General features: G+C 43.3%; 1 protein-coding gene across 1 annotated transcript in view; it reads right to left on the bottom strand.

Moving 5' to 3' along the window:
- The window catches only part of ZC3HAV1 (zinc finger CCCH-type containing, antiviral 1), a 51,410-nt gene that overhangs the window by 16,905 nt on the left and 15,476 nt on the right, over positions 1-19,029 (bottom strand). The window contains exons 2-5 of the mRNA XM_027538876.1: positions 12,101-12,236; positions 6,956-7,208; positions 4,051-4,800; positions 2,876-2,974 (exon numbers count right to left, since the gene is read on the bottom strand). Of these exons, the coding sequence (XP_027394677.1) occupies positions 2,876-2,974; positions 4,051-4,800; positions 6,956-7,208; positions 12,101-12,236 (1,238 nt within the window). The remainder of the gene's footprint in view (positions 1-2,875; positions 2,975-4,050; positions 4,801-6,955; positions 7,209-12,100; positions 12,237-19,029) is intronic.

Genomic DNA, 19,029 nt, shown 5'->3' with positions numbered 1-19,029 from the left:
GTCCCCTTCTCCTCTCACCTTCAAAAAAAGAACCATATTACCCACATGGAAATCTGAGGTCATTAGAAATTTACAATTATCCTTTCTGCTGCTGCTGCTGCTAAGTTGCTTCAGTCTAGATGGCAGCCTACCAGGCTCCTCCGTCCCTGGGATTCTCCAGGCAAGAACACTGGAGTAGGTTGCCATTTCCTTCTCCAATTATCCTTTCTGCACCTCCCTCTATATGCTTTTATTGAGACAAACTGCTCTCTATTGGAGGCAACTGCCTGTCTGTTTTCTAGGAAGCCCTGGCCTAGAATTCATCTCTTCCGGAATTCCCTCACTGATCTTGTGCTCTTCTGACCTGACTTGTGTTTTATGTTCCCTCAACCAGTGCTCTAGACACACTTTGTGCTTTATTAGTTCTCTGATTTGTGGATGTTCTGTTTGTTTTGGGCCACACTGCACAGCTTGTGGGATCTTGGTTCTTTGACCAGGGATCGAACCCAAGCCCTTGGCAGTGAGAGGGCACAGATGGGACTAACCACTGGACTGCCAGGGAATTCCCAAATTTGTGGATGTTTTGATGCCCAGCTCTAATGACAAACTTGGGCTTCCTTCGTGGCTCAGCTGGGAAAGAATCCGCCCGCAGTGCAGGAGACCTGCGTTCGATCCCTGGGTTGGGAAGACCCCCTGGAGAAGGGAAAGGCTGCCCACTCCAGTACTGTGGCCTGGAGAATTCCATGGACTGTATAGTCCATGGTTGCAAAGAGTCAGACACGACTGAGCTACTTTCACTTAATGACAAACTTACTGAAGAAAGGCCTGCGTCATTGTTTAGCTTATGTCTCCTTGCTTCACTGGCAGAGGAGTAGGCATGCAAAGGATGCCCTTTCAATGACTGCTTGCTGAATAATGAATTAATGTTAGAAGCTCATAATACAGGAGAACAGAAAACAGTTCTATTTTTCACAGTTTGCATTGTTTAAATCATTTTGAAATGTCACTGCCAGGAATTTAACTGATTGAAAAATATAACCTTCCTCACACCCATTAGAATGGCTGATATAAATAAGCAAACAAGAACAAATTTACAAATGTTGGCAAGGATATGGAGAAATTGGAGCCCTTGCGCATTGCTGATAAAAATGTAAAGTGATACAGCTGCTATAGAAAACTGTGTGGCAGTTTCTTAAAAACTTAAACACAGATTTACCACATAATCCAGCAATTCCACTCCTGGGTATATACCCAAAAGAACTGAAAGCAAGAAGTGATATTTGTACACCTGTGTTCCCAGCAGCATTATACACAATGGCTAAAAGGTAGAAGCAACTCAAGTGCCCATCAGTGGATGAGTGGATAAACAAAATGGGATAGAATACAAGTGAATAGTGTTCAGCCTTCATAAGGGAGGAAATTCTCGCAAAGGCTATAACATGGGTGAACCTTGAGGACACTGTGCTAAGTGAAATAAGCCAGTGTCAGAAAAGACAAATATTGTGTGAGATCACTCATATGAGGGACATAGAAGAGTCATATTCGTAGACAGAAATCAAAATGGCAACTGTCAGGGGCTTCCCTGCCAGAAGGGGGAAATGAGGAGTTGTTGTTTAATAGGTACAGAGTTGTTGTTTTAAAGGAGACCAGTCCTGAATATCCATTGGAAGGACTGATGTTGAAGCTGAAACTCCAAAACTTTGGCCACCTGATGCCAAAAGCCAACTCACTGGAAAAGACCCTGATGCTGGGAAAGACTGAGGGTGGGAGGAGAAGGGGATGACAGAGGATGAGATGGTTGGATGGCATCACCGACGCAATGGACATGAGTTTGAGTAAGTTCCGGGAGTTGGTGATGGACAGGGAGGCTTGGTGTGCTGCGGTTCATGGGGTCAGAAAGAGTCGTACACGACTGAGCGACTGAACTGAAACGAACTGAACTGATGCTGGGAAAGATTGAAGGCGGGAGGAGAAGGGGACAACAGAGGATGAGACAGTGGAATGGCATCACCGACGCAATGGACATGAGTTTAAGTAGCTCTGGGAGTTGGTGAGGTACAAGGAAGCCTGGCATGCTGCAGTCCACAGGTTCACAGAGGGTAGGACACGACTGAGCGACTGAACTGAGGTAGAGCTTCAGTTTAAAAGGATGAAAAGAGTTCTGGAGATTGGTTGCACAGCAACAGTACTGAGCAGTACACTTAAAAAGGTTAAGATGGTAAAATCTATGTGATGTGTTTTATCTTAGTTAAAAATAAATTTTGTTGAAGTTAAAGATTTTTGATTAAGAGAACACAGGGCAGAATCTCCTCCTCAGACACAAGGCGAATGACTCTAAGACCACTAAGTGATCAAACAAATGAATCAGACATGCTGAGAAGGCCTGGGGCAGAGACATGAAAGGAACAGTGTGGCTCAAGAGTGACAGGGAAGTGCTGTGTCCCAAGCAGTCCCGTGGGAAACAGTTCTACAGGAGGCTCGGTGAGAGGGAGCAGTAAACAGATGCCGGAAGCCTGGCTGCTGCAGTCTCTGGGGTCACAAAGAGTTGGACGCATCTTAGTGACTAAAAAACAACTGTTACTTCTGTTTGGTTTTAGTATGTAAGACGAGGGGTCCCTGATTAAGTGTAAGAGTTCAACTAAACCTGAATTGTAAAAGGAGAAAGTATAATATAACACAGTGGTGAAGCGGTTTGGGATGAACACCCAAGTTCTATTTGTGTATCTGTAAAATGAATTAACAACAGAACCTAAAGTTGACTTGAAGGTTAAAGAAGATGCATGTAGGATTCTCAGCACTGCACTCCACACATAGCAAACACTCAATAAATGCTAGCCAGGCTACTATTAATAATGTTTCTGCTTCTAGAAAGTCCTTAAGGTAGTTAGTTACTCACTAAGTTGACAACTCTTATACAGATGGTCAAGACAAATTTCGTTTGAGCTGTGTTCATTCATCGTGGAAGATATGGTACTGGCAACATTAGGTACAGAATCTACAAAACAGAAGAGGATGCATGTAAGCGAATTATAACATTTAAACCAAAAAAACAAGATACTTGGTCTAACAGTGGGAAAGAGCATCTGAAATGGGGGCCAAGTTCAAGAAAATTCTTAAGATTCATGTGCTGCTCATGAGAGCCCAGTCATGAAAACCAACATGAAAGTCAGGGTTACTTAGTGTCATGCTGCTTTCTTAAACCATGGCTGAACTGCTCCTGTTCTCAATAAATGGAGCAACTTACTCTACACAGTTCTAGGGTTGGTCCCCCTGTCTTCCTATGTCCTCATCAGTACCACTCCTTAACCAAAACCCTTTGCCCTTTAGTACTGCTAAGGAACATCCAAAGAGAAACCACCAGCCATGGCCACTCTGCTCAAACACGAGACATGGGGCCCCTCTTTGTCCCTCAGTGATCACACAGAACCCAGCCTGGAGCCCGCCTTGTCATCTCACTGGCGTGGGTAACTGGGATTTGAGCTGCATTCTGACCATGGGTCCCCTAGGCTGCAGCTCTGTTGCTTAAGGAAGGTGTAAAAGAAGGGACCTTGGTAAAAATGATGTTTATGAATCCTTGTACCAAGGTGAAACGTGCTAAATTATAAATCAGTAAAAAAAAATGTATGTAACATAAAAAATTGCTTATGCAGTATCATCTTAGCTATAAACAAACTAGGTATAGAAAAACGTTAAAGAATATAAATGAAAAGTTCATTGTACATTTCTTTGTGTAACTGCAGTGTCTTTACTTACGTTAATATCAATTAATAATATTATAACATCCTTGTATAAAATATTATGTTTATAGAAAAGAAAAAGAAGGGACCTTGGGGAGAGCAAGTGGTGCCTTGTACGGGGGCAGAGGGCTCCCCACATGTGGGCAGGACCTGCTTGTTAACCCCTGAATTCCAGAGCATAACACATCTTTCTTCCCTTTGACTGCTGCCATGAAGCCAAGCCCAGTGGCACCAGTTTTACCTATATCGGTAGTTTTATCCATCACTTTATCCATCCATCTACTGGCACTGTGGACAGACTGACTAGCCCAGAAGGTCTCTTCTGTGTGATTACCGTTAACAAAGGCTGCGGCTCCATCCCCAGTCATCTGGCCAGCGGTGGGCAGATGACTCCGAGGTGTTCCGGTGTCTGGATTCCTAGGTAACGATTTTTCTCTCTGTCTACTGCTTGGAGTTTGGTAATTTGCCAGTCTCGTGGAAGTGGTATCTACAGCCATGCCATCAGCCTTATCAGCAAAAAGCGGGAAATGCTGGCCATCTTGATTCCCACTCCTGCGCTCCGCATTCACATGGTCAGAGGAAAGGACAGCGGTGGTCTTTCTGGTTTCAGGTGTTTGTGGAGAACCAGGAGAAGAGGAGAAGACTGGACTGGAGGGAAGCCAACTCTTTTTACCGGTGTCCTGGTCATTCTGCCAGGATGCAGGGCCCTTCCAGTTGAAGGCTGGTTTCAAATCAAAAGTGAGGGGAGCATGGCTATGATTCCCATAGAAAAGATCCTTTGCACTGCCGTTCTCTGCAAGCCTCTGGTTTCCTCCTCCTTGAGGGGTTCCTCCAAGAACGACAGCTGCAGATGGGTTGGAGGCAGGCGGGGGGCACTCCTGACTTCCCAGATGCGAGAATTGGCGGGCAAGATCCTCGACAGGCCCGTCACTTGCGACAGAGCCGCGGTGGCCGGGAGGCTCTGGGCTGGGTGAGCAGGACCTCTGGGCAGAAGCTGAAGCTGCTGGAAGAAATTCCTCGCTGCCCCGGTCTCTGCTCTTACTCCTCCCTCTGAATGCCAGGTCTCTACGATGGGGAGGAGGAGCTGGGAAAGAAAAATCAAAGCACAAAAGGTAACTTTAACATCACTAACTCTGTACCCGCCTCCCGTTCGGCCTCAGAGGGGCCGAGTGAAGTGAGAGTGGGGTAAAGCAGAAACAGTATCAGCAGGAGAGAAGAAAAGGAGGGACTTCGTCAGCGGGCAAAAGAAGTTCAGATGTTTTCTTGGGTAAGTATATTTGGAGGTCTAAAAGTCTTTTCAGGAATTCCCCAAGACCACTTTTAGGGATCTCACTCTTTCCACCTTGGAGCCCTAAACCTTCACACTGGAGAAGCAGTGAATTAACCAGGCACCGTTACTCGGCAATCCTGTAGAGTCAAACGCCGCCACGGCTCGCAACAGCCAAGACCTGAGCTGTGCTGTGCTTAGTCGCTCGGTTGTGTCTGACTCTTTGCAACCCCATGAACTGTAGCCCACCAGGCTGCTCTCCGTGGGGATTCTCCAGGCAAGGATACTGGAGTGGGTTGCCACTTCCTCCTCCAGGGGATCGTCTCCACCCAGAAATCGGACCAGTGTCTCCTGCATTGCAGGCGGATTCTTTACCTGCTGAGCTACCAGGGAAGCCCAGCCACAACATGGAGGCAACCTAAATGTCCATTGACAGAGGAATGAATAAGAAGATGTGGTACATATATACAATGGAATACTACTCAGCCATTAAAAAAGAATGGAATAATGCCATTTGCAGCAACACAGTATGTATGTTGCTTGTTGTAGGTTGTATGACAACCTAGAGGGTCATACTACTTCATACTAGAGTGAAGTGAGTCAAATAGATGAGACATATCCTATGACATGCCTTATATGGGTAATCTTAAAAGAAATGATACAAATGAATTTATTCACAAAACAGAAAAGGACTCGTAGACTTAGAGAAGGAACTTATGATTACCAGCGGGGGAAGGATGGAGGGAAGGGATGGTTAGGGAATTTGGGATCAACATATACACACTGCTATATTTAAAGTGGATAACCAACAAGGACCTACTGTGTAGCACAGGGAGCTCTGCTCAGTGTTTATGGCAGCCTGGATGGGAGGGGAGTTTGGGGGAGAATGGATACATGTATATATAAGGCTGAGTCCCTCTGCTGTGAACCTGCAACTATCTCAACATTGTTAATTGACTATTCTCCAAAATCCAATAAGAAGTTTAAAAAAATTAATTTGTGTGAAAATCTTGACAAGGTGGTTATGACAATGGAAGAATCCCCGCTTTCTGCCAGCCCAGCAGAAAACACCACCTTTGGCCTAGGATAAAGGTTGAGCCAACCCTGGCTCTTCTCGGCTTCTCTCATGGGACTTAGATGTAGCTCCTCAATGCCCACTGTCTTAGGTGGGGCTGTCCACAGTCCTCAAGTTCAAGTCCACATTCACCGCTAGGGTGAATGGAGAGACAGACTAGTGCTCATCAGAGATGAGTGCCCCCAAATCACTAAGAGTTCACCCATATTGTGACACAGGTGTACCTAAGCTAAGAAGTCACAACACTTAAAACAACAACAAAAAAAGAAAATAAGGAAAGGTCTGATTTCATTGAAGCTTGGAATTATCCAGAGTTGTTCATCTGGCCCCCAAATGCCCAAGCTTAAGTCAGCGATATCCAAAATTTAAAAAAAAAAAAAAAATTGACCTCTTTCTAGAAACATGTTAAGTCACAGCCCTGGGAAGCAGAGAGAAGCGAGGGAGTGAGCAAGTGTGTTCGTGTGTTCAAAAAGTGTGGTGTGCTTGTATGTGATGTTTATATGTGGGGTTCACATATGTTTATATGAAGTGTGTGCATGTGTGTGTGTGATATGCATACATGGTGGACATGTGAGGGGTTTATGTGTGTGTACGTGAGGTTTGCACATATGGTGTGTGGCACATGTCCGTTAGTGAGAGGTGCATATATGTTGGCAACGTGCCCGAGTGTGAAGTGTGTCTGTGTGGTGTGGATGCATGGAAGAGCATGAAATCAAATTGCAAAATCACACATATACTATGATCATAATTATGTAAAAATTGTGTATGCATATCGACAAGGTCTGAAAGGCAAAATAGTTTTACACAATGAGGTAGGGTGAGTATAAGTAGAGATTTCCTCTCCTTGTGATTTCTGTTTATTTCCGTTTATCCTGTTAAGAAGGCCACCACGCTTACCTTTCCATGCTGAGGGCTTCTTCTGGCGGTGTCTGCTATTGCAGATGTCCTGGATGTTCTGTACTACGCTTGAGCTCAGCCCGTGCTCCCTCATGACGGCCAGCACCCTTCTGTCCATCAGGTTATGGGACCGGAAGCAGTTGGCATAACCACAGTTCCCTCGGGTAAAATGTTCACAGATGTGGAGTCTTTCACACGGGGGCTGCTGGTTACAAATCTGTCTTCCACCCTCGCCCTTATAATTCTTGCATATCTACAGAAGAAAGAAACAAGCGCCAGAAAGAAAACATGTTTCTCTATATGCCACACATTAAGGAAAGTTCGTATAAATATAATGATCTATATGGGAATAGAATCTAAAAAAGAGTGGATCTATGTATCAGTTCAGTTCAGTTCAGTTCATTCGCTCAGTTGTGTCCAACTCTTTGCGACCCCATGGACTGCAGCATGCCAGGCCTCCTTGTCCATCACCAACTCCCAGAGTTTACTCAAACTCATGTCCATTGAGTCAGTGATGCCATCCAACCATCTCATCCTCTGTCGTCCCCTTCTCCTCCCACCTTCAATCTTTCCCAGCATGAGGGTCTTTTCAAATGAGTCAGTTCTTCCCATCAGGTGGCCAAAATATTAAAGTTTCAGCTTCAACATCAGCCCTTCCAATGAATATTCAGGACTGATTTCCTTTAGGATGGACGGGCTGGATCTATGTATAGGTATAACTGATTCACTCTGCTGTACACCTGAAACTAACACAACATTGTAAATCAACTATATACTCCAACAAATATTGATTAAATAAATAAAAAATAAAAATTCTTTTTTTTTTACTTCCTGGTAAGAAAAAAATTCATATTTTCTTATTTCCTGGAAGAAAAAGAAAAAAACAGAAGCACAGATATAAACTTCCCTGATGACCCAGCAGGTAAAAAAATCTGCCTGTAATGCAGGAGCTGCAGGAGACACAGGTTCAATCCTTGTGTCAGGAAGATCCCTTGGAGAAAGAAATGGCAACCCTCTCTAGTATTCTTGTCTGGGAATCCCATGGGCAGAGGAGCCTGGTGGGCTACAGTCCATGGGGTCGCAAAGAGTCAAGACACGACTGAGCACGTGAGCAGAAGCAGAGACATATCTAAGGAAAAAAATGTATGTGCATAACTCTATAATCTCTATTGAGTTATATTCAATCAGTGACTTATTTAGGGTAGAAGAGGTCTACAAACTAACTTAAAGAAACTTGACTTTTATTAACCTCTTTTGGAAGAATCAATATAAGACGGCCAGGTATAGATAGAACAAAACAGGAATCAAAGGGAGCCCTACATATAAAGGAATCCCAAAGAGGAAGGCCCACCTTTGGATATCAACACATCTTCAATTAAAAGACCATCCTCAATTAGAAGAACACTGCAGGGGGGCACTGTGTGCCACGTAGTACAGTCAAAAGGAAGAAAAAAAAGGATGTGAGGTCTTGTCTTCAGCTGCTGGGAGCTAGGAAGAATGTGGCAGTTTCTCAAAAGACCAAGTGATAGCTGATCATTTTTATATGTAAATAGGTATATCTACATATCTAGCTCTACAGAGATGTAATTCTTACTGAAAGGGAAGCAGGAGAAGTATCGTCAGTGAGGCCAGACCCTGTGATACAGGACTAGAGGATGTTGGTTGAAGTCTGCAGCTGGAAGCAGCTATACGTGACTTCACATCTGAGTTACTTACTTACTCCCAGCCTCTTGCCCTTGCTGTAAAAGACAAAAATATTTGCTCCCCTCACCTAACCATGTTGTGGAGCAGGTTAAATAATAAAATACGTAATGTCTTGAGCACAATACAAAATGTGATGCAAATGTTTGAATCATTACACAAAGAGGCTTAAACACAAACGCATTTGTAAGTTGTTTCAACAGACTCTGAGCAAACCAGATCAACATGGGCCACTGTGGTGTATCCAGGTGGGAAAGACATGGATTCAACCATGATTGAGCCATACAAACAACTTCTAAACCTGATGCAAATACATATCATTGTAATAGAGTCTATGAGCCAGAATCGAGACTCTTGGCCAACAGTTCTCAAAGTGTGGTCCCAGAACCAACAGCATCAGCTCCAACCGAAAACTAACTAGAAATACAAACCCTTGGGCCCTTCCCCGTATCTACAGTCAGAATGGCCAGAGGAGGAGCCCAGCAATCTGGGTTTGACAAACACTCCTGGTGATTCTGACCCACACTAAAGCTTGAGAGCCAGAATTCTCGAGGCTCAAGTAAAACAAGGATTATTAGCAACTTCACAAATGATACTTTGATTAACATTCCTAGTACTATTCTGATGTTTAACAAAGACTGCTCCTGCCAGAACAAATGAGACCCATTTCTCCCTTTTAATAAATGCACTTCAATTATCCATGTTTATTTACCAGGAAGTTCAGGTTTATGCTTTTATGTTCTCACAGGTTAAGCAAAGTGGAAAAGTGTGAACGTGTTCGGTATTTGAGGGCAGGCATGTGCCTTGTCCACCATTGGCTTCAGGATTTAACTCAGTGCTACCTTTGCACTCCTGAGTGTTAGCTGAATGAGTGCAAAGCAAACAGTAAGTAAAGTGAGACCCTGAAGGATGAAATGCCTTGTCCAAGATGACATACATAGTTGGTGGCAAAGACAGAACTTAGAGACGTGGAGGAACCATCCTTGATCAACTATCCTTGGAACTAGCTGAACTCTGGCTAACCACTCCCCTCCCTTCTAAAACCTTGAAAATACTCCGCCCTACTCCCCCAAGTTAAAACGCTCCTTTAGAGACAACTCTTGCCCAGAATAGTCAAATAGAGACTTAGGTCATCGATGCTCTAGTTGATTCCCCATCACAGGAACCAGCTTCTCAGACCTCTGGTCCCAGGAAACAGTGCAGTCTGCTAGTCTGTGATCCTACCCCAACACGTGGCAAGAGGCAATTAAGTTATTGGCTAAAAATAAACTTCAAGCACAAACCGTTCCACCCTACCCTCTAAGCACGGTACCGAATTCTTAAAATCCACGGGCACTGTAAGGGAGCCTCAGGTGACACTTAAGACTCTGTGTGATTAACGTCAGCGTCCTCCTACGAGAAGCCTCCCAGCACTTTTGTCGATGGGCTTTTTCTGGGCTAAGTCAGCAACAGCACCATCCAGGAGGGTTCTTTCCTAGAGAAAGGAAGAGCCACCAGTCCTTATTCTCCAGGGACGTGATATAGCAAGTCCTTGGTGATTCTGGAGAACAGAAGCAGAGAGCTGACCTGGTGAGTGACGTTTCCAACCCTGCAAGTTTAACACTAAGTTGGACCCCGGGCAACCCCATGACTCTCGAGAGTCATGATAAGCGTTCAACTGTCATCATTCTTCCACATGAAAGGGAAAGGAGAGGGTGCCTCTGTTAGTCAACGTGACCTTTAACAAGTTAGGGTGTAAGGCATTTTCCCCATACTGGTAGCCAGGAAGGACTGCGCTGGCTGGCACATAGGCCAGGGGCTATAGAGATCCTAAGACCTCTGAACCTTGGGTTCCTGGAAACAGAAAGAGAGAGAGAGAAACTCACGTACATAAATGAAAGAATGCCTGGGGAAGTGAGTTACATATAGTTAAATATTTCTCCTCCACCCTTCCTCTCTGAAGACATTTTTACAGAGTATCTTGCATTCCTATCTTGCCTGAGCTCAGTAATCAACGCAAAATCACCCCACATGTCCTAAGTTTTCCTAAGTCCTCAGGGAAACACACTGAGCTTAGAGTCAAAAGATGTTTAACCCTCCAGATGTCCCTAATAGCTATCTTGTCATACATAAAAGCACGACCGAATTTCAACCTTGTTATCTTATCTCAGTCCCTTCCACCCTCTCAACCTGAGGCTTCCATTACGTTTCTGGGCCTCTCTTCCAATGTGAGGCTAACTTCTGTACACAAGGATTTTTCTTAGATCATTCTCAGATACCATTCTTTAAGTAGAATCATCTGATTTTCAAGTCAATATTCCTAGGTGGATGAGACTGTTAATTATCTGAGATTATTCTTATCCTTCTTCTAATAATAGAAGCTTCCAAGTTTTAGCTGGATATATAGCTATCCAGCCAGAAAACTACATTTGCCAGCCTGCCTTCTCCCCAAGTGCAGTCATGTGATAAGTTCTGGCAAATGAGATAGAGCATACAATAAATGAGATATAATATCCAAGTCACATCTTTTTATTTTTTTTTCACATCTTTTTAAAAAGGAAGCAGCTTGTCTTTTACTTACTCCTTCTCTGCGTTTCAGTTGGCTAGAAAATTGATGACACTGAGAAGAGCCTCCTTGTACCATGAGGAGGAAGCCATATGTTAAAAGAGATATCTACTGGTCCAGTAATAAAACAGATCTATTATATATAAGATAACAAGGCTGACCTACTGGCCTGAGTCCCTACATGACATCATGGAATTCAGCTGCCTAACCATCAGACTACCTGCCTGCCTACCTCTAGGCAAGACCAAAGGTCAGCAAACTATTAGCATAAATGATCGAATAGTAAATATTTTAGGCTTGGCAGGCCATCAATCTCTGTTGCAAATACTCATCTCACTCTTGTATGAGAAAGCGGTCATAGACAATATATAAATGAATGAGTGTGGCTGTGTTCCAATTAAACTACGAAAACAGGCGGCAGGTGGGATGTGGTCCATGGAGTACAGTTTAGTGACCTCAGATCTAGACTACTGAGAGATGGAGAAACAAAGTAATATTTTACTTGAATCACTACATTTTGAGATCTCTTTGCTACAACTTAGCCTCAAGCAATGTACCCTGTCACCTTCCAAAATCTTGCTTCAAAGCCCACCTCTTCCAGGAAGTCACTCGGATGTAAGGCATCAATTAGTCTTATTGCTAGTTCTTCAGATCACACTTGCTCACACAGGGTTCCCTAGCAGCCCAGGGGAGGAGGCATTCCAGACTCAAATACTTATTAAACTTCAAATAAGAAGGAAAGTGTTGGCATCTCCAGGTCACTTAGCAGCAACCACCTGCTGACTGCCACCTACAGAGCCCTGGTGCCAGGTTTTCTCTGCCCCCATTCCAACACACACAGGACACCACACTGCCAAGGGCATTCTCCTTGCTTTTCAAACTGAGGAATCAGAACTTACCTCGGGCATAAAAAAAGGGTCACTTTGGAGAAGGAGCACAGCTAATTCCTCTTGGTTCAGTCCAGATAGCCCATGGTTTGTCAGGACCCTGAAGTTATCTTCTGAGAGAACCTCGTGAGAATATTTGCATAAATTCCTGGAAGAAAATAACAATAGTCAGCATTTCCACTTCACAGAAAATAAAGAAAAAGCAATCATCCAGGAAACCTTTCAAATGAAAATCAATGCTCACATCCTTGGGTAACTAACACAAGGTTGGTCCAGCTTCAAGAATACACTTTAAAAATATAAATTGATGAAACACGTAGATAGGAAAAGAGAATATGAGGATCTCTTCATAAGTTATACACATGTATTCTTTTTTTTTAACTTTTTATTTTGTATTGGGGTATAGCTGATTAACAACACACACGTTATGCTTTAATTTATCGCAATCCTTCTTTAAACGTCTCCTCTAGTATATGTTAATTACGTAAGATGAGGAAAAAGTAGCAAAGGAACTGAAACCAATTTAGTGGAAATGACTGCCCATTGAGAGGCAAATAATAATTAGGACAACACATTTATGGAATGACAATAAAATCAATGGGATAAAAGAATTTCATTGATCAAACTAGACTAGACGAAACTGTCCCTTGCTTTATCACTTCTATGAATGTATACCTTTGTGATTTCTGACTACAAACGAATGGAACAAGCTTATATCACATTCAAACAACTTTACCAAAAAAGTGATAAAAATCCCCTTCACTTTAAGACTGATAATTCAGGTCTGACAGAACTTTCTGTGATGATGGACTTGTTCTATAATCCGAGCTTTCTGAGATGTAAGCCATGCATGACTAAGGCACCCTTGAAATATAGGTAGTAAGACTTAGGAAACTAAATTTTCCATTTTATTTCAATTAATCTAAATTTGAATAGCCTCATATGACTAGTGGTCACAAGACTGCATGGCAGAGATTTAAACATTTGCTCTTAAAAATGTTGGAGGAGTAGCTTTACCATTATCACAGATTTAGAATATCCCAGGCCCCACCCCAGGTCAAGTGAATCAAAATCTGCCTTTCAACAAGACCCCCAAATTATAATCACACTGACGTCCCACAAGCACTGACTTATTAGATCAAGCATTGAGACACTGACACTGATGGGCACTGATGTTTTCATCAGACAAACATAACTTGACAATTACCAATGTTCACCTAACGAATGTCTTCTACTTTTTAACTTATATACGTACATTCCCTATAATATCATCACCATCCTCAGATTTATGGTTTTAATAGTTGCTAATGTGATGGGATCTTAATATTTTCCAGTTTGTACAACCATTATCAAATTGTCAGGTGGTTAGGTAATGGCCAGATATTCACTATACCACCTTTATAAACCTTTCCTCTTTCACATTATTTTCTTGAGATTTATTTGAGAGTATTGCCTATGTGGTTTGTGTTTCATTTTGATCTCCTGCTCTGAAGAAAACATATTAGTAAACCTAGAGAGTGTGTCTCTTTCCCTCCAAACACATTAATATAGAGTTTTATCACTTTTGCTACTTAACTAAGAAATAGATTCATGCTTTTAATTTGCACTTTATTAGCAAGACTGAAATATTCCAAATGTAGGTTTGATGCTCATACTTCCTCTTATACTATTTGTTCATATCTTTTAACTGTTTATCTATAATTTATAATTGTTCTTTATATTTTAATACTAATCTTTACCAGCCTTGTTTATTTCAAATAGTTTTGCACTTTTCCCTTTTTATCAAGAACTTATTAAGCTTTCTATTGCTCAATTTTTATGCAATCAGATCCTTCCAATTCACCACTTGTAATTTAGCCACTGTTTAATACTTGAGAAATTAATTCCTCCACCACAGCTGGGTAACTATAATATATCATTTTGTTTCACTTTTAAAAAAGATATTTTCAACTTTAAAATATCTGGAGCTTATTTTGAAACCAGCATCAGAGGAGGACAGAAGTGCTTTATATCTTTTCTCAGTAATGTCTATTGAATAGGATTTCTTTCTTACTATTTTGTTGTCCAGAACTATTGTTTGTTAACTTTTTAGTAAATTTAGAATGCAGGGAATCCTTATTATGTTTTTATCAATCTACTATTCTGCTTTGCATCTGATACCATACAATATAAATGTCCTTTGTACCACATTTTAAATATTAACAGAATAATCTAGCCTATTATTGGTTCATTTCTTTTCAAAAATTTCCTTAATGTGCTTAACTATTATATTCTCTATAGAAATTGTATTATTGTTTTGTCAATTTCCACAAAATATCATATGGAAACTAATTTGTGTTAACTCCATACATTAGATTATATATTATGTCATCTTACTATTTTAAATCTTCTGATTCTAGGACAAAAAAAAACTCTTCATTTATTCAAGTCTTATTCTATTTTTCTTACTGAGAATTAAAATCTTTCTTTTCATAGTTCTCTTTCATTTCCCAAATATTAAACATAAATCAGTTGTCACCATTGTTTTTCACTGTCACTGTAAACAGAAATGCAACTGACTGCAAAATTATCTTATTGAAATTGACAGTGATTTTTGTAATGTAAACACCTACATAAAAGTTATTCTCTAAGAATTGGTGTTTGAAAGTCACTATTCAAATGCCACTATCTGTGTGTAAGGCATTTCTGAAACACTGGCATTGCTTTTAGATCTAGCTCTAGGAACCCCAAAAGAAAAGTCAGAATCAACAACCATGGCAGCCACCGCCCGAGCCCTTAAAACCCAGCCAGCCCTCCCACACTTCCTGCCTCATGTAAAAGTCAAGGGCAGGTGGTCAGGCTCTGTTGACAGCGTGTATCCCAGCCATTTTCTAGGGCGTGCACTCTCCTGGTTTTCTTCACCAGGAGTCCTGGCTTTTAGTGTGTTTCTGGCACTCCCTGATAAAGCTGACATCAGCTCTCTGCTTGCTCTTGGGGTTTGTGGTTTCAGATAACTGCTCCCCCACAGCCCCCACTCCCCAGAGCCCTCAGCAGCTAGGCAAAACTACACCTTATCTCTTTCCCAACCATCACGGGAGGGGGGCATCTATGAAGAGATTCTACAGCAGGAAGGGGCCCAGCCTCCACCCCAAAGCAGGAAACCCCTCCAGTACAGCTTTTACCAGACATGTGTGAGCCTCCCTACCTCTCTAGACCTCTCACTCCCCTGGGCATTGCCACTAATGACCCTCTCAATCCAGAGCAGAAAATGAGCTCACTGAAACACCCCACCGCTAGGCAGCTTCTACCCTCCAGCTCAGAGATATCGGACAGCGGGTAGGTGGGAGGAATTAAGAACCTTTCTTTCCTTTGAGCTTCAGTCCAGATGTTATGGTCACAGTGCCAAGACAATCGTACTTCACCTATGGCCGGATTAAGGTCATACTTGAAGATCCAGCTCCTCTCCAGATTCCAGCAACATACAGCCTCGGTCTTACCTGTCTTGCACCTACTCTGCCCTTGCCAAGGGGCAGTGGGGCACTTCCAAGGTCCTGGAAGTCAGTATTTCCTCTAAAGAACTAAAGGCAGCCAGGCAAGCCTATGGAGAAGCCCTTTGCCTGGAGCCCCAAGAGTCTGGGCTTTCCCAGCCCACCTAAGACACTCATGCCCATAGGAGGAGCCCATCCAGCACACATGGTGCTGGCTGGGTCCTTGATGCTGCCTGTCTGAGGGCCCAGATCACTCTTCATTTCTCATCTCCATCCTCAGGCAAACTATTCATTCCTCTAGATTCTATAATCCTCACCTTGAACCCAGCTTCAGTCAGCAACATGTCATATCTAGCCTTGGGTTCTGACCTGCAGCTCCATCCCTGGGAGGCCCTGATCTGTTTTCCCACATTTCCTAGACTTTTCCAAGCTTCTTAGAGGATTTATCTCCACCCTAATTTCAAAAAAGTGGGGCAGTTCTCACTCACTTATCTGGGGAGTAACTAAGACCAAGGACTTCCCAGGTGGCACTGGGAAGTGGTAAAGAACCTGCTTGCCAGTCCCGGAGACATAAGAGACTCGGGTTTGATGCCTGGGTTGGGAAGATCCCCAGCATTCCCCAGCATTCTTGCCTGGAGAATCCCATGGACAGAGAAGTCTGTGGGCTACAGTCCACAGAGTCAGATACAAATTAAATGACTTAGTGGGCACCCCACTCCAGTACTCTTGCCTGGAAAATCCCAGGGACGGTGGAGCCTGGTGGGCTGCCGTCTATGGGGTCGCACAGAGTCGGACACGACTGAAGCAACTTAGCAGCCGTAGCAGCCCATATGCATGCAAGTAAGACCAGAAGTACGGACACTAACACTTATCACATATTTTCTAAGTGACAGGTACTGGATCTGTTTGTTATTTATAGCCTATGAGGAAATATTTTACTTTTTATTTTGGAAAACTGAGGCTAGGTAACATGAGAAATAAAAGGTGACTCATATAAGAGGAAAAGCTCATCACTGAACCCAGAACTCAAGAAAATTAAAAACATAATCTGGAAAAATAAAAACAAACAGGACTGAAAATTTTCCAAATCAAAAAGAAAAAAAAGAAAGCCATGCTAGATTATCCCAGTTACTGTTCCCTTGTTGCTGTTATTGTTTAGTAGCTAAGTTGTGTCCAGTTCTTTGCAACCCCATGGACTGTAGCCCACCAGGCTCTTCTGTCCACGGGAGGCAAGAATACTGGAGTAGATTGCCATTTCTTTCTCCAGGAGATCTTCTCCAGGGATCGAACCTGGGTCTCTTGCATTGCAAGCAGATTCTTTACCATCTGAGCTACCAAGGAAGAATATGGTGTAGGAGGGACACCATAAATGATAGAAACTGTTTCTTGGGACTTCCCTGGCAGTGCAGTGGTTAAGACTCCATGCTTCCACTGCAGGGGGCACAGGTTCAATTCCTGGTTGGAAAACTAAGATCCTGCATACATGGCAGAGAGGCCAAAAGAAAAAATGAAACTATTTCAGGCTTCCCAGGTGGTGCCATTTGGTAAAGAATCTTCCTGCCAATGCAGGAGACTCAACAGGCGAGGGTTTGCTCCCTGGGTCAGGAATATCCCCTGGAATAGGAAACGGCAACGCGCTCCAGTATTCTTGCCTGAGAAATCCCATGGACAAAGGAGCCTGGTGGGCTACAGTCCATGGGGTTGCAGAGTCAGACACGACTGAGCAAGCCCACTTATGCTAGTCTATTTTCTATGGCAGTTCCCAGATCCATAAAGGCTATGTCTAGTACTTCATCAAGCAAACATGAACATTTAATAAATTATTTTTTTAAAAAGAAAAGAAACTGTTTCTCATGATTGGCATTGAGGAGACAAGTTCAGCAGCTGACTGATTCAACCTTTAGCCGAACCTGTTATGGTCAGGGCTTGATGGAGGTCATGTTTAGGTTTAAGATGCAGAAGCTTCCTTCTCACTTTCTTCTGATCACTCTGTCTCAGTTCCAGGTCCCAATACTGGCTATGAGGCTTTAGCCAGGAAACGGTGTGAAAATCTCCCAAGGCCTCTTGGGGTTCTCAAAACCAGTGGTTCTCAAAGTGAAGTCCCCCGATCAGCATCACCTAGGAGGTTGTCAGAAACGCAAATTCTCAGGCCCTGTCCCAGACCTACAGAGTGAGTCTCAACTTTCTAGCTCACATCAGAATCGTTGAGAAGGTTTGTTAGAGCACAGATTGCTAGACACCACCCCCAGAGTCCCTGATTAGGAGGTCTGGGATGAGGGCTGAGCGTACATTTCTCACAAGCTCCTAGGTGATGCTAATGCTGCTGGACCAAAGGGCACACCTGGATAAGCATGTTCAAGGTGACCTTCTCGTGACTCACAGCCATGGGACTCCCCACCTCCCAGCACAGAAAAGAGCTCACCCTTATAAGCCCTTATGAGCTGCCCAGGGGGAGACAAGCGTTTGCAGAAGGCTGCCTGCCCTTGGAGCAGATAAACTTCAAAGAGCATGAGTTGGGACAGGAATGATAACTTTGCTAAAAAGAGTGAAGATGGCCTTGGGAGAGGCAAGAAGGTCTCTCAGGAATCTCAAGCCAAAAGCCTAAAAACAAATGATCTTTTCATTCTTTTCTTCCAGCCACTGAATGAAAGGTTATTTTAACCCTGGCAGGAAGTGCTCCCCAACCACAGATGAGGTCTAGCCTGCAGAGAGGTTCTCATCCCTGGCTACACATAATAACCAACTGGGCAGTGCTGAGAAATACCTAAGCCTGGCCACACCCTCAGAGACGGTTATTTAATTTGACAGGAGGTGGGACCCCAGATGATTTCAGTGTGCAGTCAGGGCTGGGAGTTGCTGGTTGGGCCTGTTGGATGAAATTCTAAGCTAGGTTCCTGAACTAGATATTCACACGTGTGAGCTTTGGCACTTCGCAAGTCAATAAACATAGGGTCAACCCTGGGCTCCACAACCAGACCAACGAGAAAACAATAACCTTAGGGAGAGTCTTGGTTTTAGTTTATTTTTATTTTTTAAAATAATTTTATTTCTCTCTCACTCTCTCTCTTTTTTTTTCGCCTGTGCTAGGTCTTCATTACTGCAAGCGCGTTTCTCTAGTTGCGGTATGCAGAAGCCACTCTCTAGTTGCGGGGGATTCTTGATGCGGTGGCTTCTCTTGTTGTGAAGCACAGAGAGACTCTAGAGACCCCAGGCTTCAGTAGTCGCAGTTCATGGGCTCTAGAACACAGGCTCAATAGCTGAGGCACGTGAGCTTAGCTGCTCCGAGGCATGTGGGATCTTCCCAGACCAGGGATCAAACCCTTATCGCCTGCTCGTTATTACTGAGCCCCCAGGGGAGCCCCAGTTTGTTTTTTTAATTGGAATACAACTGCTTTACAATGTTGTGTTAGTTTCTGCTGTACAGCAGCAGCGTGAATCAGCCATATGCATATCCTTCTTCTGAGCCGCCCTCCC

This window comes from Bos indicus x Bos taurus, chromosome 4, assembly GCF_003369695.1.
Source record: "Bos indicus x Bos taurus breed Angus x Brahman F1 hybrid chromosome 4, Bos_hybrid_MaternalHap_v2.0, whole genome shotgun sequence".
NCBI classification, from domain to species: Eukaryota; Metazoa; Chordata; class Mammalia; order Artiodactyla; family Bovidae; genus Bos; species Bos indicus x Bos taurus.
The sequence above is the reverse complement of the archived record's forward strand: the minus strand, read 5'-3'. Positions and strand labels throughout refer to the sequence as shown.